Here is a 15,532-nt window from a genome sequence, read left to right on the forward strand (position 1 = left end):
AATACAATTTTGAAGAGGGAGGTATATACATATATTAAATAAAAGCGGATAATCTGAAAAGTTAGCGATTATTTAAAAACACAATTATTTCTTTCATTATTGAAAGAAATTATCAGCGTTCTATTTTTTTTTCAATGTTCATGTATTATGAATGATACATTACTGATTTTAAATTTTTTTACCCGATTTTAAAAATTTTTACCTCTTGTTAGATCAAATATTGTACATATTTTAAAAACAATTTCTATTTTATATTATTCTTTGTATTGTCATAAAAACAGGGGAAAAGGAACAAAACATAGTATGAAAATTCATGTAATGACAGCAGAAGAATACGACCTGTGTGTCCATATGGAATAAAACTTATTCCTCCCAAAATAAATTTTTATCATTTTAAAATAACTTCATTAAAAGATAACTGAGTTATGTTTTTACAACAGAAAAAAATAGAATTGATATGGAATAGACATTGACAATCAATAGACAACTACCGGGCTTTTGATTTTGTTCATTTATATATACTTATGTATATGCATATATGCGAATATTGCGAAAAGACACTGGCGAACAACTAATCCGATGAAATTAATCTTAATCAAACCTATATGTACCAAAAAAAATTTCTATTTCGTTGTCTCATAGAAACTACTCTTTCCCACACTTCTAAAGTAACACCTATTATATCTTTAATTTATATAATAAAACTATGATAATTTGCTATACTATCATTGGTAAAGGATGTATTATAAGTCAGAGGTTATTTTTTTTAAATCATACTTGATATTTTAATTACAAATTATTGTAACCAAGCGTGATTTTTATAGTCTATAGGATTTATTAAAATTCATCGACAATATGCAAGGCTGTTATCTATTTCAGTTAGAGCATGAGAAAACATCAGCTCATTTTTGACGGTTTACTGTTAAACGTCAAAAATCAATCTTCGACATCTTACGAGCTTTTGGTTTTGGTTGATCTGCTGCCAGATAATAATATGTTCAGTATCTATTAAAAAAAAAAAAACATTTCAAATTGTGTTTTGACTTAAACATTAAGATTTTTTCATTTCTTTATACGATATTGTTAATATAAATAGTTCTGAAAATAATTAAGAAACAGTTTTGAGGAAAGCAAAATGAATGTACCCATTCGTCGTATTTTGAAGGTAAGAATTGTTAGTTCATAAAAAGCTTTGCATTTTGTTTATAATTTTAACCATTGTTTTTTTTTAATGCAGACTCCCAATATCTGAAAAAATGTTAGCCTTTTGAGATAATTTTTAATATCAGTGTCTGAAAAATGTGAAAAATGTCCAAAGAAGAATTCTTAAAAAAAAATAAATTTAAAGCAAAATCTGAAAACATTAAGGACCGAAATATGCATTCTGAATTTCAAAGTAACAAGGAAATTAAGGGCGAAATATTACAAAAATTTGATTTTATATTTGGAGGGAGTACTCCAAGAGCAGTTTCAACATCCACTGGTTCAATAGGTGGCGGCAATGATGATTCTGGAATTGGAAATAGCGTTGGGAGCAATTTGAAAAAAGAAAGTGACGCTGAAAAGAATATTAGCTCGTGTTCCACTTTGGATATTGATAACAAGGTTTGTTAAAAAATATTTGGATTATTTTACTCAAACAAAGGTATATACACAAATTAGGTTTTAAATAATTTTTAATTTGCTGCATGAATGCATGATATGCAATGTATTGTGTATATTCCACAATAAGTTAATATTGATATCACAGATCTTATTTTTTTTTCTCAAAGAAACAACTTTGCTGATATAGGTGTGTAAAAGCATTGTAAAAATTTTAGTAATCAATCCAATTTTTGAGTAACCAATTAAGTAAAAACATTCAAAATAGACTTTCACTTTGGATTTCTACATAAAGCTAAAGATTATTATTTTGAAATCTATTTATGTGATTGCAGACTTTCAATTATTTGTTTAAATTTTTTAAAATTAAAAATTCTGGTAATTATCATTAGAGAAAAGAGAAAAGTTTTAGACAGTTTTTATTTTTAACATTAAAAACTAATGGTATTTGAGTACAAATAACATTTTATTTTTATCTTTACTGCGCAGGACATAATATTTGAATGCTGTAAATTTTTATATATTATGTATTATAAATATGTAGACGTAAAAAACATGCTATAACACTTAAAATTCAAAATAGTTATTATAATAGTCATATCTACATTTTTCTTCCAAAATCAAAACTGAAATAAATGAGTTTTATTATACCAAATTGTAAATGTGACTAGAAATTTGTACCTGGTTTAATACACAGTGTGATTTTTAGTGGATAATTAGATAAAAATTCTTTACCTTAGAATGGAAATTTCAAAAAAAAAAATTCAAATTCAACAAAAAAAATGTCACTTACTGAATTTCCTAAAAGTATAAGTTGTTTATGCTGCTCAACATTGAGTAAGGAAAATCAATTAAGCAATAGAAACGATTTTTCCAAAAATGATTCAAACTTGATAACAGATGTTCCCAAAATATCTGTACAATCTTTGCAATTTAGGAACTCAGTAAACATATAATTTTTATTTTTATTTTGTGTTTTTTTGTGGTTTTATATTGAAAAAATATTAAATTTTTTAAAGGTGGAACTTTCAGCTACATCAGAGTTGCAAACCAAAATAAAGGAATTGAAATTAAAATTACAAAAATCGGAAAATGAACGTGAGGATTTCAAGCGCCGTTTGGAAGATTCAATGGAAGAAAAAGGTTATCTAAATATTTATATGATAACATAGATTAACGAAACTACTAAAAACATTTTAGATCGTTGCTACAGGCGTCTCGAGGTAATAAGTGCTGCTCATGAAAGTCGTATAACGGAAATGCACTGCGTGATTGCAGAATTAAGCAAAAAATTGCGTAATAAACAGGATAATATAATTTTAGAAGAAAATGAACCCGATGGAAGTGGTACGTTGACTGTTTACAAACTCAAAAAATTTTTGAAATTCAAAATTTTATCTTTCAAATAAATCAAATGTTTTAGAAATAAGTTATCAGGAAGGTTCAATTTATAATTCTGAATTAAATTTGACTAACCCGGATGCTGAATGCCAAACTGAACCTATTGAAGGAGATTTCAACAACTCATTTGGCGAGGATATTAAAGAAGACTTTCATAATGACACTGTAGCGAAAACACAAGTTGAAGTAAGTATTTATAAAACTTATACGAATTTATATAACATACATAATTTTAAGGCATTGCAAGAAGAAGTATTTCACTTAAAAGCTCAAATAGCGCTGTTAGAATCCCAATTAGCTAGTAATAACGAAGAATCAAGTCCAGAAGCACAACGAAATGAAAGAAATATTCTGTGTAAAAACGATGAAATTTTGAATGCTGAAAACGAGGAACAAAATGATTTAACAGGCGATTATATTGATGAGCCTTTACTTGAAAGAGAGGCAAATAAATTTATAGAACACCCTCTCCTCAAAGATAGAGAAAGTGAAGAATTCTATAAGACTGATGATAATGAAATCACAGGACAGATAATAGAAAAAACGCCTATAAAAGATATATTCTTAAATATTATTGAAGATAGTGCCTGCAATAATAATGGTAGTGCCATAAAACAATCTGCAACAAAATATTTAAGCAACTATAACAACATTATCAAGTCGCAAGGTAAGTTTTAAAATTGATATAGAATATAATGATGGCTTAATACTTATGTAAGAAAATATTTTAGAAATTTTAATTCCAAAAATGGCAGAACGCGTTAAGTTACGACGCACAATTGAGGAAAAACATATCACAGGATCAGATTCACTCAACACAAACGTAAGTTGTGATTTCAGTATTTCTTTCAGTAATCGTCTTAAATAATATCCAAATAGTTAAACAGAACAGAACTTGTTGAACATCTTGTATCCAGTATTACTCAAGATAATAATTCAATTAGCAATTTGGTAGAACCATCACAACTTCATACGGAATTCGAAAGATTACAACGTAGAATAGAACATTTTAAAACACGCAATTCGGTACTCTCACTCACTCTGTACGAGGTAAAGGAACACTGTGACTATCTTTATCTACTTTGCGGAAAATATGAATCAAATGCAGTTGCGTTGCAATGTGCTTTGAATTGTAGTGATAGGGCTATTGAAGCTTATGATGTTATGTTAGCCTTGTTGGAAAGCAAGTGCGTAATAAATTAAAAATCAGTATTAAAATGTACAAAATTATTTGCAAAAATATCAAAATTTATTTGTAGGCTTGCAATTCTGAAAGAAAAAACATCAGCTGCAGAAGAAAGTAGACAAGCTGTAGAAACTGTTGCAAGACATTTATTAGATAGATTAGAGAGTGAAAAAAATTTGGCAGAAAATAGTTTAGGGCCGTGGCAAAATGCGTAAATCTCTTTAGTTTTCTCCACATTGAAATAGTTAATGACCGCTGTTTTTTTTTTCAGTTTCTGTATTAACAATTCGCAACCTATTGAGCCGTGGACTGCAGAAGATGATAACAGGTTGAGAACTCATGTTTCAAAATTGAAGGGCCGGCGTTCAACTGTTCAAAATACAATTGTTAACTTAGAATCACCATTTAGTTCGTATTATGAAAAAATAAGAACAGCCATAGAAACTGATAAGGACGTGCAACCAGATAATTCCAAAATGGATTTGGAAATGGCAGTTTTGATGCAAGTAAGTTTTAAGGCTGATGGTCAATTTAAAAACTATATTTATGGTTATGAACTATATTTTAAGGAACTATTAAGTTTAAGAGAAGATATAATTGAAGCAAAACAGAAGAGAAGTGAAGCTGAAAAAGAGAAGCAAATGGCAGTGGAAAAAATATATTTGTTACAAGAAACACTTCAACAGCTTCAGACACAGCTTACGGATTCCGAAACATTATTTAATTTGACGTCTAAGGTAATTTTTTATCATGTTGAAATACTATGAATAACACATTTCAAGAAATGTTTTTAAATTCAAAGGATCGTTCTTCTTTTTCGGAGGCAGATCATGCTGCTTTAATAGAAAGACAATTAGTTGAAGCTTTAACTCGTGAATCTGAACTAAAAAACCGTATACAAAGTTTAATAGGCTCAGTGGCTGTATCAAAAAAGTATGATCAAGTACAAACCAATTTGGTTGAATTACAAAAAATCAACTTGTGAGTAGTGTTGATCCTTATTCCTTAAATTTTAAGATTATGTATTAATTTAAATTTTTTTATAGTAATCTATCTCAGTCATTAGAACAGTCGAAGAAAAAATATCAATCAAAAATCAAACGTTTAGAACAAAAGATACTTGAAATGAATTTGGAACTTGGTCAACTACATAATAAACCCAATGACATTGTTCCTGAGACAACCTTATAAAATGCTTACATTATAATTAAATTGAGCAATTTAGAAAGAAATAATCCATATCTTATTGCAGCCATATAATTTAATAAAGTTTATAATATTTCGAATATGTAATATGTTAAGTGCTTTTCTCAATTATTTGATCAAATTGAGCATAATTTACTAACCTTTCAATACAAATGTTAAACATAAAATATAATAATTTAAACGAGGGACACCTTTTTCGTAAGAAAGTAATATCGGTTTATTATTTAAAATATTCAAGTATTACACATATAGTGCTAAAATCTATGTGTCCAACTTCTTTTGCATTTAAAAGGTAATATGTATTTATAAATAGTTATTGCTTGTTATAAATGTACAAATTAAAAGAAAATATTTATTATTCTATATTATATGAAAATAAAAATACTTTATTATTAAAACTAAAAAAATTATTTTGAAAGATCATCTTTTGTGTTATCTTCCATGCTTTCGTTTTCTAAAACTTTCTCGTTCTCTTTGGCTCGATTTTCTAGAACTTTCCTCACTTCCAAAATTTCCTTTTCCAATTTAGCACATTCTTGTTCAATTTCATAATTTTTTGATACTAACATAACCCAATGGGCTTCTAATGACTTTAAGGTCTCTCCGGCTTGAGTTTGCGCTTGTTTTCGTCGCCAATTTATTTCTTGAATTTCTTTCTTTAAATCTTGTAGTCCTATTTGAGCTGAAAAATATATTTTTTAAATGAAAAAACACATCTGTGTATCTATAATTATAAGTACCCCTAGCTTGAAGAGCAGTAAAAATATCTAAGTACGATTTCCAAGCTTCACATCCATATTCCAACATTAATTCTAAATTTATAGCGCGCACTGTTTGATGCTCTAACTGAGCGTTTGAGTTTTCAATAGCTTCTTGCCAAGCAGAAACTTCACCTAATTTTCCAGCTGGAGGAGGTGGTAACTCATATCTCTTCATGCTAAGAGATTCCATAGGTTGGCGATTTTGAATACGTTCAAACTCATTTCGCATAAGTTTCGTCTCAAATACATTTAAATTTAAAGGCGGCAAGTGATCTAAATAATTTTTTGTTGGACGATATCTACGGCATTCCTCTTCAACAAGAGCTAAAGCCTAATAATTAGTTAGCGCTCTTTATATAGTTCTACCTACAGATGATTCATTTTAAAATAACTTACTGATTCTCGAACTCCAGGATCATCATAACCATGGTCAATATATGGCAGTGCATCAACGATAACTTCTCCTGCCATTATTTTAAAAACACTATTTAATTTAATACTAAAAGAAGACTGTTAAAAGTGGAAATCATATATTCTTTATTTTGTATTATTCTATGTAACTTTACAATTCAAAAATATTTAATTTTAAAAATTTAAATACTAAATTTCATGTATGTAGTTCTTTATAACTAGTGACAACAACTGTCAAAAAACAATTGCTTTTACGCTGCATTCCTTGCCATGACATTCGTAACGTTTTCGACGTTCGTTGTCATTACATTTAAGAACAAGGAATGAAATTTGAAGAAAAAAATATTTTGTTTCACAAGAATCGCCATTTTCTCTTAAATATCGGTGGACAGCGATACTTTAACCTGAGATAAATATTTTGACATCTGTAACAATTGCATTTTATTAATTTGAGTTAACTAAAATGCCTGAAGCTTCTAGCACTAATTAAATTTAACATAAGAGAGTTCATTGACTCGCCGGTTTTTAGCTGAGCTATTCTGAGTCAAACTAATTTTTCTCTTAATGATTCATCGTCCATTGCTTCGTCTGAAATGAATTTATTGTTGCATAACATATGTAGGTACTAACAATAAAATAGATTGATTGTGTCATGTAAATATATCCTTTTTTAAGAGTTCGTTAAAGTTGAATTCAATTGATAGAGAGAAAAAATCTGCAATTAAAAAGAGAATATATAATTTTATCACGAAACCCACGAACCAGTGAAGAGGTACAATATACATGATTACACAACGACTTTTGCATCGATATTTAACATAGTATGCATTTTTCCCATGCTAAGAAACTTTTTCGGCAGGGAATAAAACTTGTGGCAACCATTGATGCAAAAGTCATTGTGAAAACACAGGTACGCTGATTGCGTTGTAGTGAATTTGTTACAATGCAGAACGTCAAACAACGCCAAATATGATAATGTGAACGTATAACATTCAAAGTATAACGCGTACATTGGTATTTTAAACTTTTAATGTTCAATTATAAAGATTAGTTATTGTTAGTTATTTTGCTTTATACATTGAAAAAATTCGAACACCGACAGAAACCAGAATGTTTTATTAATTTATATTACTTAATTTTTTTGAAGATAGGAAGAATAAGTAAACACTTAAAAAATTCAAGTGTTTTTTTTATCGGGCTTAGTATTTTTGGTAACAAAATTTTTAGAAAACTATTCTATTAAGGTATATAAATGAAAAATACGTCCTAAAAATTGAAGTATACAAAGAAATATACAGCGTTAAGTAAAAAATGTGTAGTTTCAATGCATTCTTATATTATAATACAAATAATAAGTAACTATTCCTTTCGAAACGATACATATTTTATCGTTTGTATAGAAAATTTTCTAGCTCACATCACATGATGTAGTAATTTATTATTCAGGTAGATTGGATTCCACTTTTTGGAATAAAATTATGGTGAAATTTAAGGTTATGAACTGCAATCACAGTATTATTGAATAAACTACACTATGTTACGGAATGCGCCTTAGAAAATACGGGTGTAAACCACTCTTCTCAAAAGGGAATTTGGAATTTTGGATATTTTTTTGCAAATGAAAGGAATAGTCAAAATTTATCATTATTTTCCTTATTCGATTTTCATACAAATTAAACATCGTATCGATATTTGCATTGAAATTTTAGTTAATGCCTATCTCTCCAAAAAGGTCATTTTATCATTTACTGCTGTTGAAATTTTTAATGAAACGACGGTAACATCATTATAATCATATGTTTCGGGTGTTTTTAAAAAACAATAGTGTTTTGGTAGATTTTGATCTTTTGTACAGCAATGAAACCCTCGCAGTCATTTTTTCAGAAATATTTGGTAACTATTGTGATGATTCCTTCCATAATAGGTATTCATATAGGATGGAAGTAAGTATATACAAATTTTGATTGATAAAATAATTAACTATTGTAATTCTTCGTTTAGTTTCTTGCAGAAAAATCCTACGTTGGTTAAAGAAGAAGAACGAATTGATCTTCCAATAATAACGGTATAAATATTAATTATTATAGCATATTTGTAAGATATGTTGTTATTTAAGGGCTTAAAATATATGATGAAAAGGATAGAAAATCCGGATGTCTCAAAGGGTTCGGATCCTAAATGACGTTCATCTTCAATTATAGTTATATGTAATTTATTTAATATGTATACCATCTTGTTTTAAAGTAATAAAATGTTTAAATTAGTTTATAGATAAATTATAATCCATGTTTTATTTACATAATTTAGTAAATAATGTTACAGAAAAGTTATGCCAAGAAGTGATTTCAAATTATTGAGGTATTATTAATTATAAATATTTTCGTTATATTTGGGCACTCATTCATGCATGTACATATATGTATAATTTATTTTTATTACCTCTTCATAAATTTGAATCCTAAAATTAAAAAATTTTGTCTGAACTAATATATTAATTTTTCTTTAGGCCTTAAATTCTAACATATTGTTCGGAAACATAAAAGTGCAAACTTAATTTTAAAATGATGCTAAGTACTAAATTTTATCCTTAATGTGTAGAAATACGTGACGAAACTGCCAAGGTGTCAAGTTGGCCATTGAACAGAACATCACTTATCAATTTTTCTGCTATTATCCTTTGCGTTGGATTCATTGTACGAAGTTTACTAGCAACATTCATTCCAATTGCATCAAATTCATCATTATTTCGAGAAATTCCGACATTATTACTACTTTGAATATTACTTGAATTATGTGAATGCGCTGAATTTACGTTCAATATCGCATGAAGTTGTTCCTTAGATAAGGGTATACTTTGAATTGAATGTGTGACTGGAGCTTGAACATGTTCCTGTTGATGAGAATGATATGTGTTTGCAGTTTGATGATCCATTGCATTTACTGCGCCAACAGTCTATTACATATATTTTTTATTAAAAATTAAAAAAGGAAGATCAAATTCGTGATTTACTTGTATTTCAGGTTCGTTTGTTTGCAAAGAATGCACTTTCAATATTTGCACAGATTGATTTCCACTGCTTTGCTTCTCTTCTAAATTTTTTTTTAAAATAGAAAATTAAAAGGCAATCTTTTTAAGATAGCAGCAATAACTAACCTCTTTTTAATAAAAGTTCGTGTTCATCATCTATCATACTTTCTTCGTGTTCAGCATCGTTTTCATCAGTTGCCATATCTTCCTCACTATTTGTTAAAGGATCTATTTTAATTTGGTAACACGACTCTTGCTCGATACATTTCCGTTTCCTACCATTTGTTACTTTTTTTGAAGTCCCACTTTGTCCCGCTATAAACAGAAGTATGTCGTAATACCACAATTTTGGTTCATAGTTATGATTTTCACATTTTTTCCTGTATTCTCTGCGGAACGCAGATCTTAAAGAATTAACCTTTCTTACAACCATTGCCCGATCTGAATTCGGCTCTACTTCTTTAAGCTTTTCAACTAACTTATCATATGCCTAATAAAAAAAAATCAACACATCCACCTTATATTAGTATAAACTTTTAAATAATATAAATATATGTATGTACTTGATTTCTTGTGAATTGATTGTTATATTCTGGATGTCTTGTTTGCCATAAACTAAAATATTTCTATAGTTTAAAAATATTTATCTAGTGCAAAACAATTTGTTTTTACCATTCTTCGGCCTTATAAACTGCTATAAATTCTTTAATCCAATTTCTCGAATAGCTTCTCATGTCGTTCAGGGTATTCATATTTTTACTAAAAATAGTTAATTCTCCTTTTTGGAATAAAAATAACTCAGGTATTTTAATATATTATTTTACTCTTGATCCTTAATTGTAAACTTTTCTTTTAATTTTTATCATATTTGCCCTTAATATCCTCTAAACTACGTTAATTTCTTTTTAATTTTTAGATATTTAGATATTTATATTTGCAAACAACCAAACAAGGAGAGCTTCACCAGCCACCTTCTTTATATATTTGACATTAAAAATGTCAAAAATATTGCCACACTTTATCAACCCGGAGGTGGATTTCCACTTAATTCAGTATTCTTCGTTTCAAAAAACAATAAGACATTGATTGAAAATCTACCTTCATCAGCTATTTTAGCTAATTAAAATTCTTTTGAGCTTACATCTTTACATTAAAAAATATTTATTCTGCAAAGTATTGCTGTCAGCCGTGGTTTATATATACCAAAGATGCAAACATATATTAAACCATTTAACTAAAACTATAATAGCTGCTCTTAAAACTCATAAATGACATTTTATCTTAATGGAAATTTCTTCATGCAACTGCAGAACAGATTGATGACGTAATCAAAGGAACGAGTTAAAGGCAGAAAATAAATTAGTAGTGTAATAAGCACATTCTTATTAATTCCGCAACTATGATGTTGTATTAGTAAAATTCATAACATAAATGACAGTTTGATGGAATATTCCCAATGACTTTGTATACACTTTTCACCTTTTCATTACTTTACATTTGTCACTTAATTTCTATACTATTCTGCACAAAATAGTTTCTTTTATGTATGCATGAATTTTTCAAATTAGATTTTTGGCGGAGAAAAATATAAAATAGAAATATTTAAATTTTTGTATGTTTAATGTTAACGCATTCGTTAATATTATTTTTGTACCTTTTACGCAGCGTTTAATATTTGACGCAACGTTTGATATTTGTACGCAACGTTTAATATTTGACTTGGACAGCTCAAGATTAAAAAAGTGCAACTAAAAAAAATTTGTTTTGCATTAGTATATTTACTTTAAAAATTTTTGGATTTGAAATAAATTAGAGAAATTCCATAACTATAAATTCGTAGGGATATATGTAATGAAAGTGCAGATTTTGACCAGTGTATGCACAAGGAATGAATAGAATAGACGAATACAACCCAGAGACGTACTGGCAGATTGACAGTAAAGTCAATCTTCCCTTTTCCCTCTAATTGGATTTTTTATCTAAGTCTGACACCAAGCAGCGTCTGCATATTCCATTATTAGATTTAGACATATTCCATTATTTTATTAGACTTAGATTAAATCTTATCAGCTGGTATCTCCCTTATTTATTCTTTTTTTTAGTCACTTTCAAAACAGAATTCCCTGTTTTTCTAATAGATATTTCATTTGCCAATAGGATTACTCACTTTCTCAATTGGATTTTTGTGTTTCTTCTCAAATTATCAAATAAACTGAACGTCTCACTTTCAAAAACAAAATGAATAAATTTTGTATACATTTGAGAAAAAAATGAGATACGCTTTCTTCTTACTTGGCGAGTAAAATAGCAAGATATACGATCAGATCCTTAATTCTGTTGTATATTTTGTAAACAATTACTGCGTTTATATGCAGCTTGAAGCCGACTTAAAAATTTTTCAGGTCAAGTCAATCCAATAAAGTTATTAGCTTGATTTGAACATCGGCCGCATATTAGCAGATTGAAAGATTGAAAATGAAAAAATAATATGTAATGTTTGTGCGCTAATGTCAAATTTAACTCGATTTCAAGTGACATTATTTCAATCTATACCGTATTTGATTTCAGCAGATTGAAATTTGAAGTCATGTACTCGATCCAGAAATCTATTTTAGTATTTGCCGTCAGACGATATCTAATGTTAAACAGTTATCTCGTTTTTAAGGCCGCTTGAGTATTTTGAAATTGTCTCGAAACTGAACCTGCGTTTTTACTATGTCAGCTTTAACACCCAAAAATGACCTTTAGTTATTACATTTCAAGTAATTACTAACATTTCAGGTAAAGGAAGCATAATTTTTAATGGCTTCAAGTAACTAAAGTTTATACGTACATAAAATAGGTTTCAAGTACGCTTAAAGCTTCCATATAAAAGTAAGTTTTAAAAAATTATTTTACAGTTTCTCTATGTACGTCTATGATTTTAACTCCTTCAACTAAAAAAGGCTTTAGTCTTTTACGAAACTTGGTTTCCGGTGTCAAAAACTTTTAACTTGGCAAGTTGTCAAAAAGTATATATGTATTTGACGTTTTGCCGGAAAGAGGTTCTTTTTAGTCCACATATTTTTAATGGAGGACGTTTCTGCTGTGGCAGATAAATAAAATAAAAATAAAGTTTGAATTTAATTATAAAAATGGTAAAATATTTTCAAAATATTACATTAAATATAAATTAAAATAATGTATTTAAAAAAATTTGTAGTTACATATTCTTTTTTTTATAAAATTCAATTTTCATTTTACACGTGTTGAAAAATATTAATATTTTTTAATTGTCGCATTACATTAACTTATTATTTGTGCTTAATTTTTTGGCCGCAGAGTTTGTCGACGGCACGCCCGTTAGTGTCTGTATATTCAGAAAAAAATGAAGCAGTAAAAGATCGTAATGTTTGCCTTCCAGCTGTTTTTAAAGCACCGATTAGACCTGATATTGTTAATGAAATCCATCAGTTAATGCGACGCAATCGTCGTCAACCATATGCCGTGAGCGAGCAAGCAGGTTAGTAATGAATTTAGCAATATTTCACGAATTCTTAATACATGGTTTTCTTTTAGGTCATCAGACTTCTGCCGAATCTTGGGGTACTGGTCGCGCTGTGGCCCGTATTCCTCGTGTTCGTGGTGGTGGTACTCATCGTTCTGGTCAAGGTGCTTTTGGAAACATGTGTCGCGGTGGGCGAATGTTTGCCCCTACAAAACCATGGAGAAGATGGCATCGCAAGATCAATGTAAACCAAAGACGCTATGCTTTAGTGTCCGCCATTGCCGCATCTGGTGTACCAGCTCTTGTTCAATCTAAAGGTCATATTATTGATGGAGTTTCAGAATTTCCTTTAGTTGTAGCAGATGATGTTCAAAAATTGCAAAAAACAAAACAAGCTGTTATATTTTTGAGAAGAATGAAAATTTGGGCAGATATTCAAAAGGTAAAGATTAAATTAACATTAGCCTTGAAAGCAATAACTATTTCTATGGTTTACTTCCTCACAATAAAGGAATTTCTGATCGTAATTGTTATTGCTAGATTATAGAGATTTTCAAGGCGTTCCAATGAAAAGACTATTCTTTTCAGTGGGTGCAGTAAAATTTTACACCGGGCTAAAAAGGTTTTACCTAGTTTTTAAGTAGGCAATATCTTTGATAATGCATTAACTAAATTATGAGAACATCAGAAATTAAAGTTATGTTTTCTACATATTACAGTTTTCTATGAAAAAAACGAAAAATATGTACTGTTTATAAGTAATGCAAATATTTGTAAATATGGATTAAAATTAGCATCACTAATTTTTGGCAACCTAATCGTGTATCTATATTTTTCATATCTTTTTATTCATTTTCAAATTACAATTTTGTATTTCTAATATATATTTCATTTTCCTAATAACATTACCCATTTTTTTCAAATGTATTTCAAATTATCTGAACGTCTCAATTTCAAGAACAAAGTGAATAAATTTTATATAAATTTTAGAAAAAAAAAAACGGGATACGCAATGCGAAATATTTCTAACTCGATTACTTTATACATATGTGTGATATAGTTACACACTTCTTAATATTTCTTAAAGGTAATTTCATAAAGGTAAAGATAATTCGCGAAAGGAAAGCCTGAATGAAGCTAATTATAGTACTTTGTTTTAATTTTAAATAAGTTTTTATCAGAAAAGATAAAATTAGACATATTAAATAATTTCAGGTTTACAAATCACAACGTTTCCGTGCTGGGCGTGGTAAAATGCGTAATCGCCGTCGTATTCAGCGATGTGGCCCTCTAATTGTATATTCTAAAGATGAAGGTCTAAGACGAGCTTTCCGCAATATTCCTGGTATAGAAACTATGCGTGTTGAAAGGATGAATTTATTAAAACTAGCACCAGGTGGTCATGTTGGACGTTTTGTTATATGGACCGAATCAGCTTTTAAGCGTCTTAATGAATTATTTGGATCGTGGAAAGCAGCTTCGAAATTGAAAAAGGGGTATAATTTGCCGCAACCTAAAATGGCAAATACAGATTTATCACGTTTGCTTAAATCAGAAGAAATTAGAAAAGTTTTAAGAGATCCTAAAAAGAAAGTTTTCCGCCGCGTTCGTCGTCTTAATCCCTTAACCAATACACGGCAATTAATTAAATTAAACCCATATGCAGAAGTTTTGAAACGTCGTGCTATAATGGCTTCAGAGAAGAGAAAAGCTGCTAGAGCTATAGAAAATGCCAGACGACGCAATATTGAATTACCTAAATCACATTTTGCTCTTAGGTTAACAAAACAACAAGAGCTTCGTAAGAAAATGTTAGCCGCGAAATTTGAAGAAAGAAAGAAAAAATTAGCTTCAAAAAAAGCTCAAAAGGGCAAAACTCAACCTGCTGCTGCAACTCCAACAAAAAAAGCGGCACCCAAGAAGAAATAAATCCGCAATAAATAATTGTTCATTGCACGATAAATTTTATTTGCAAAAATAAATGATAAATAAATAATGCATTCATTTTTAATATGCAATTTTGTTTTTAATTTGGTAAATACATAGGAAATAGTAGACATGTAAGTACTTACCTATATATCTTCACATGTAAATCTTAGATTAATTATAAAAATTCTTTTACAAGAATTTGCAGATAAAATAGAAGATTTTCGAGATAATATATGAATCATATATATGCATTTGAAATGGAAATTTAATTTATATACAACGAGTGCGCCGCCAAGAATGCCTAAAAATGTTTTAAAATTTAAGCATTTAAAAAAAATTAAAAAATGTTTTAAAACTTTGACTAGTCAAGTTTTCTCGAACATGCTACTTTTGAAGATTTTAACTTATCGAACATGCTACTTTTGAAGATTTTAACTTATCGAACATGCTTTATTATACTAAGATCGAAGTTATTTTTAAAATCCCCTATAAGATGTAGTTATAACAAAATACTCCCGTAA

The 15,532-nt window shown here is 28.8% G+C and overlaps 5 protein-coding genes across 7 annotated transcripts; 3 read left to right on the forward strand and 2 right to left on the reverse strand.

Moving 5' to 3' along the window:
- Window positions 1-965: 965 nt before the first annotated feature.
- LOC129609626 (colorectal mutant cancer protein) lies at window positions 966-5,380 on the forward strand. 2 transcript variants are annotated; one of them, XM_055521674.1, is made up of 13 exons: window positions 966-1,165; window positions 1,238-1,605; window positions 2,622-2,745; window positions 2,803-2,949; window positions 3,026-3,189; window positions 3,241-3,670; window positions 3,735-3,826; window positions 3,883-4,190; window positions 4,263-4,400; window positions 4,461-4,695; window positions 4,759-4,926; window positions 4,992-5,170; window positions 5,236-5,380. In XM_055521674.1, the coding sequence occupies exons 2-13, from the start codon at window positions 1,309-1,311 to the stop codon at window positions 5,378-5,380; spliced, it is 2,427 nt and encodes an 808-aa protein (XP_055377649.1). In that variant the 5' UTR covers window positions 966-1,165; window positions 1,238-1,308. The 2 variants fall into 2 exon arrangements, with proteins under 2 accessions (XP_055377649.1, XP_055377657.1); XM_055521682.1 differs by lacking the exons at window positions 966-1,165; window positions 1,238-1,605 and adding an exon at window positions 2,245-2,546.
- Window positions 5,381-5,794: 414 nt separating this feature from the next.
- LOC129609647 (pre-mRNA-splicing factor SPF27) lies at window positions 5,795-6,776 on the reverse strand. The gene is made up of 3 exons (XM_055521705.1): window positions 6,553-6,776; window positions 6,136-6,487; window positions 5,795-6,077 (listed from the first exon to the last, which is right to left on the reverse strand). Exons 1-3 carry the CDS (start codon window positions 6,625-6,627, stop codon window positions 5,803-5,805), a joined length of 702 nt encoding a protein of 233 aa, XP_055377680.1. The 5' UTR covers window positions 6,628-6,776; the 3' UTR covers window positions 5,795-5,802.
- Window positions 6,777-8,309: 1,533 nt separating this feature from the next.
- LOC129610894 (uncharacterized) lies at window positions 8,310-8,849 on the forward strand. Of its 2 annotated transcripts, none has more exons than XM_055523689.1 (4): window positions 8,310-8,344; window positions 8,404-8,510; window positions 8,569-8,632; window positions 8,684-8,849. In XM_055523689.1, exons 2-4 carry the CDS (start codon window positions 8,425-8,427, stop codon window positions 8,747-8,749), a joined length of 216 nt encoding a protein of 71 aa, XP_055379664.1. In that variant the 5' UTR covers window positions 8,310-8,344; window positions 8,404-8,424; the 3' UTR covers window positions 8,750-8,849. The 2 variants fall into 2 exon arrangements, with proteins under 2 accessions (XP_055379664.1, XP_055379655.1); XM_055523680.1 differs by having other exon boundaries at window positions 8,328-8,344; window positions 8,393-8,510; window positions 8,684-8,844.
- A 69-nt stretch (window positions 8,850-8,918) lies between these two features.
- Window positions 8,919-10,585, reverse strand: LOC129610887 (uncharacterized). The gene is made up of 5 exons (XM_055523669.1): window positions 10,268-10,585; window positions 10,159-10,210; window positions 9,722-10,085; window positions 9,578-9,657; window positions 8,919-9,520 (listed from the first exon to the last, which is right to left on the reverse strand). The coding sequence occupies exons 1-5, from the start codon at window positions 10,345-10,347 to the stop codon at window positions 9,155-9,157; spliced, it is 942 nt and encodes a 313-aa protein (XP_055379644.1). The 5' UTR covers window positions 10,348-10,585; the 3' UTR covers window positions 8,919-9,154.
- A 2,010-nt stretch (window positions 10,586-12,595) lies between these two features.
- Window positions 12,596-15,100, forward strand: LOC129609085 (60S ribosomal protein L4). The gene is made up of 4 exons (XM_055520951.1): window positions 12,596-12,732; window positions 12,917-13,097; window positions 13,154-13,524; window positions 14,298-15,100. Exons 1-4 carry the CDS (start codon window positions 12,730-12,732, stop codon window positions 15,009-15,011), a joined length of 1,269 nt encoding a protein of 422 aa, XP_055376926.1. The 5' UTR covers window positions 12,596-12,729; the 3' UTR covers window positions 15,012-15,100.
- The last annotated feature ends 432 nt before the right edge of the window (window positions 15,101-15,532 follow it).

This window comes from Condylostylus longicornis, unplaced genomic scaffold, assembly GCF_029603195.1.
Source record: "Condylostylus longicornis isolate FDR11 unplaced genomic scaffold, ASM2960319v2 ptg000004l, whole genome shotgun sequence".
NCBI lineage: Eukaryota > Metazoa > Arthropoda > Insecta > Diptera > Dolichopodidae > Condylostylus > Condylostylus longicornis.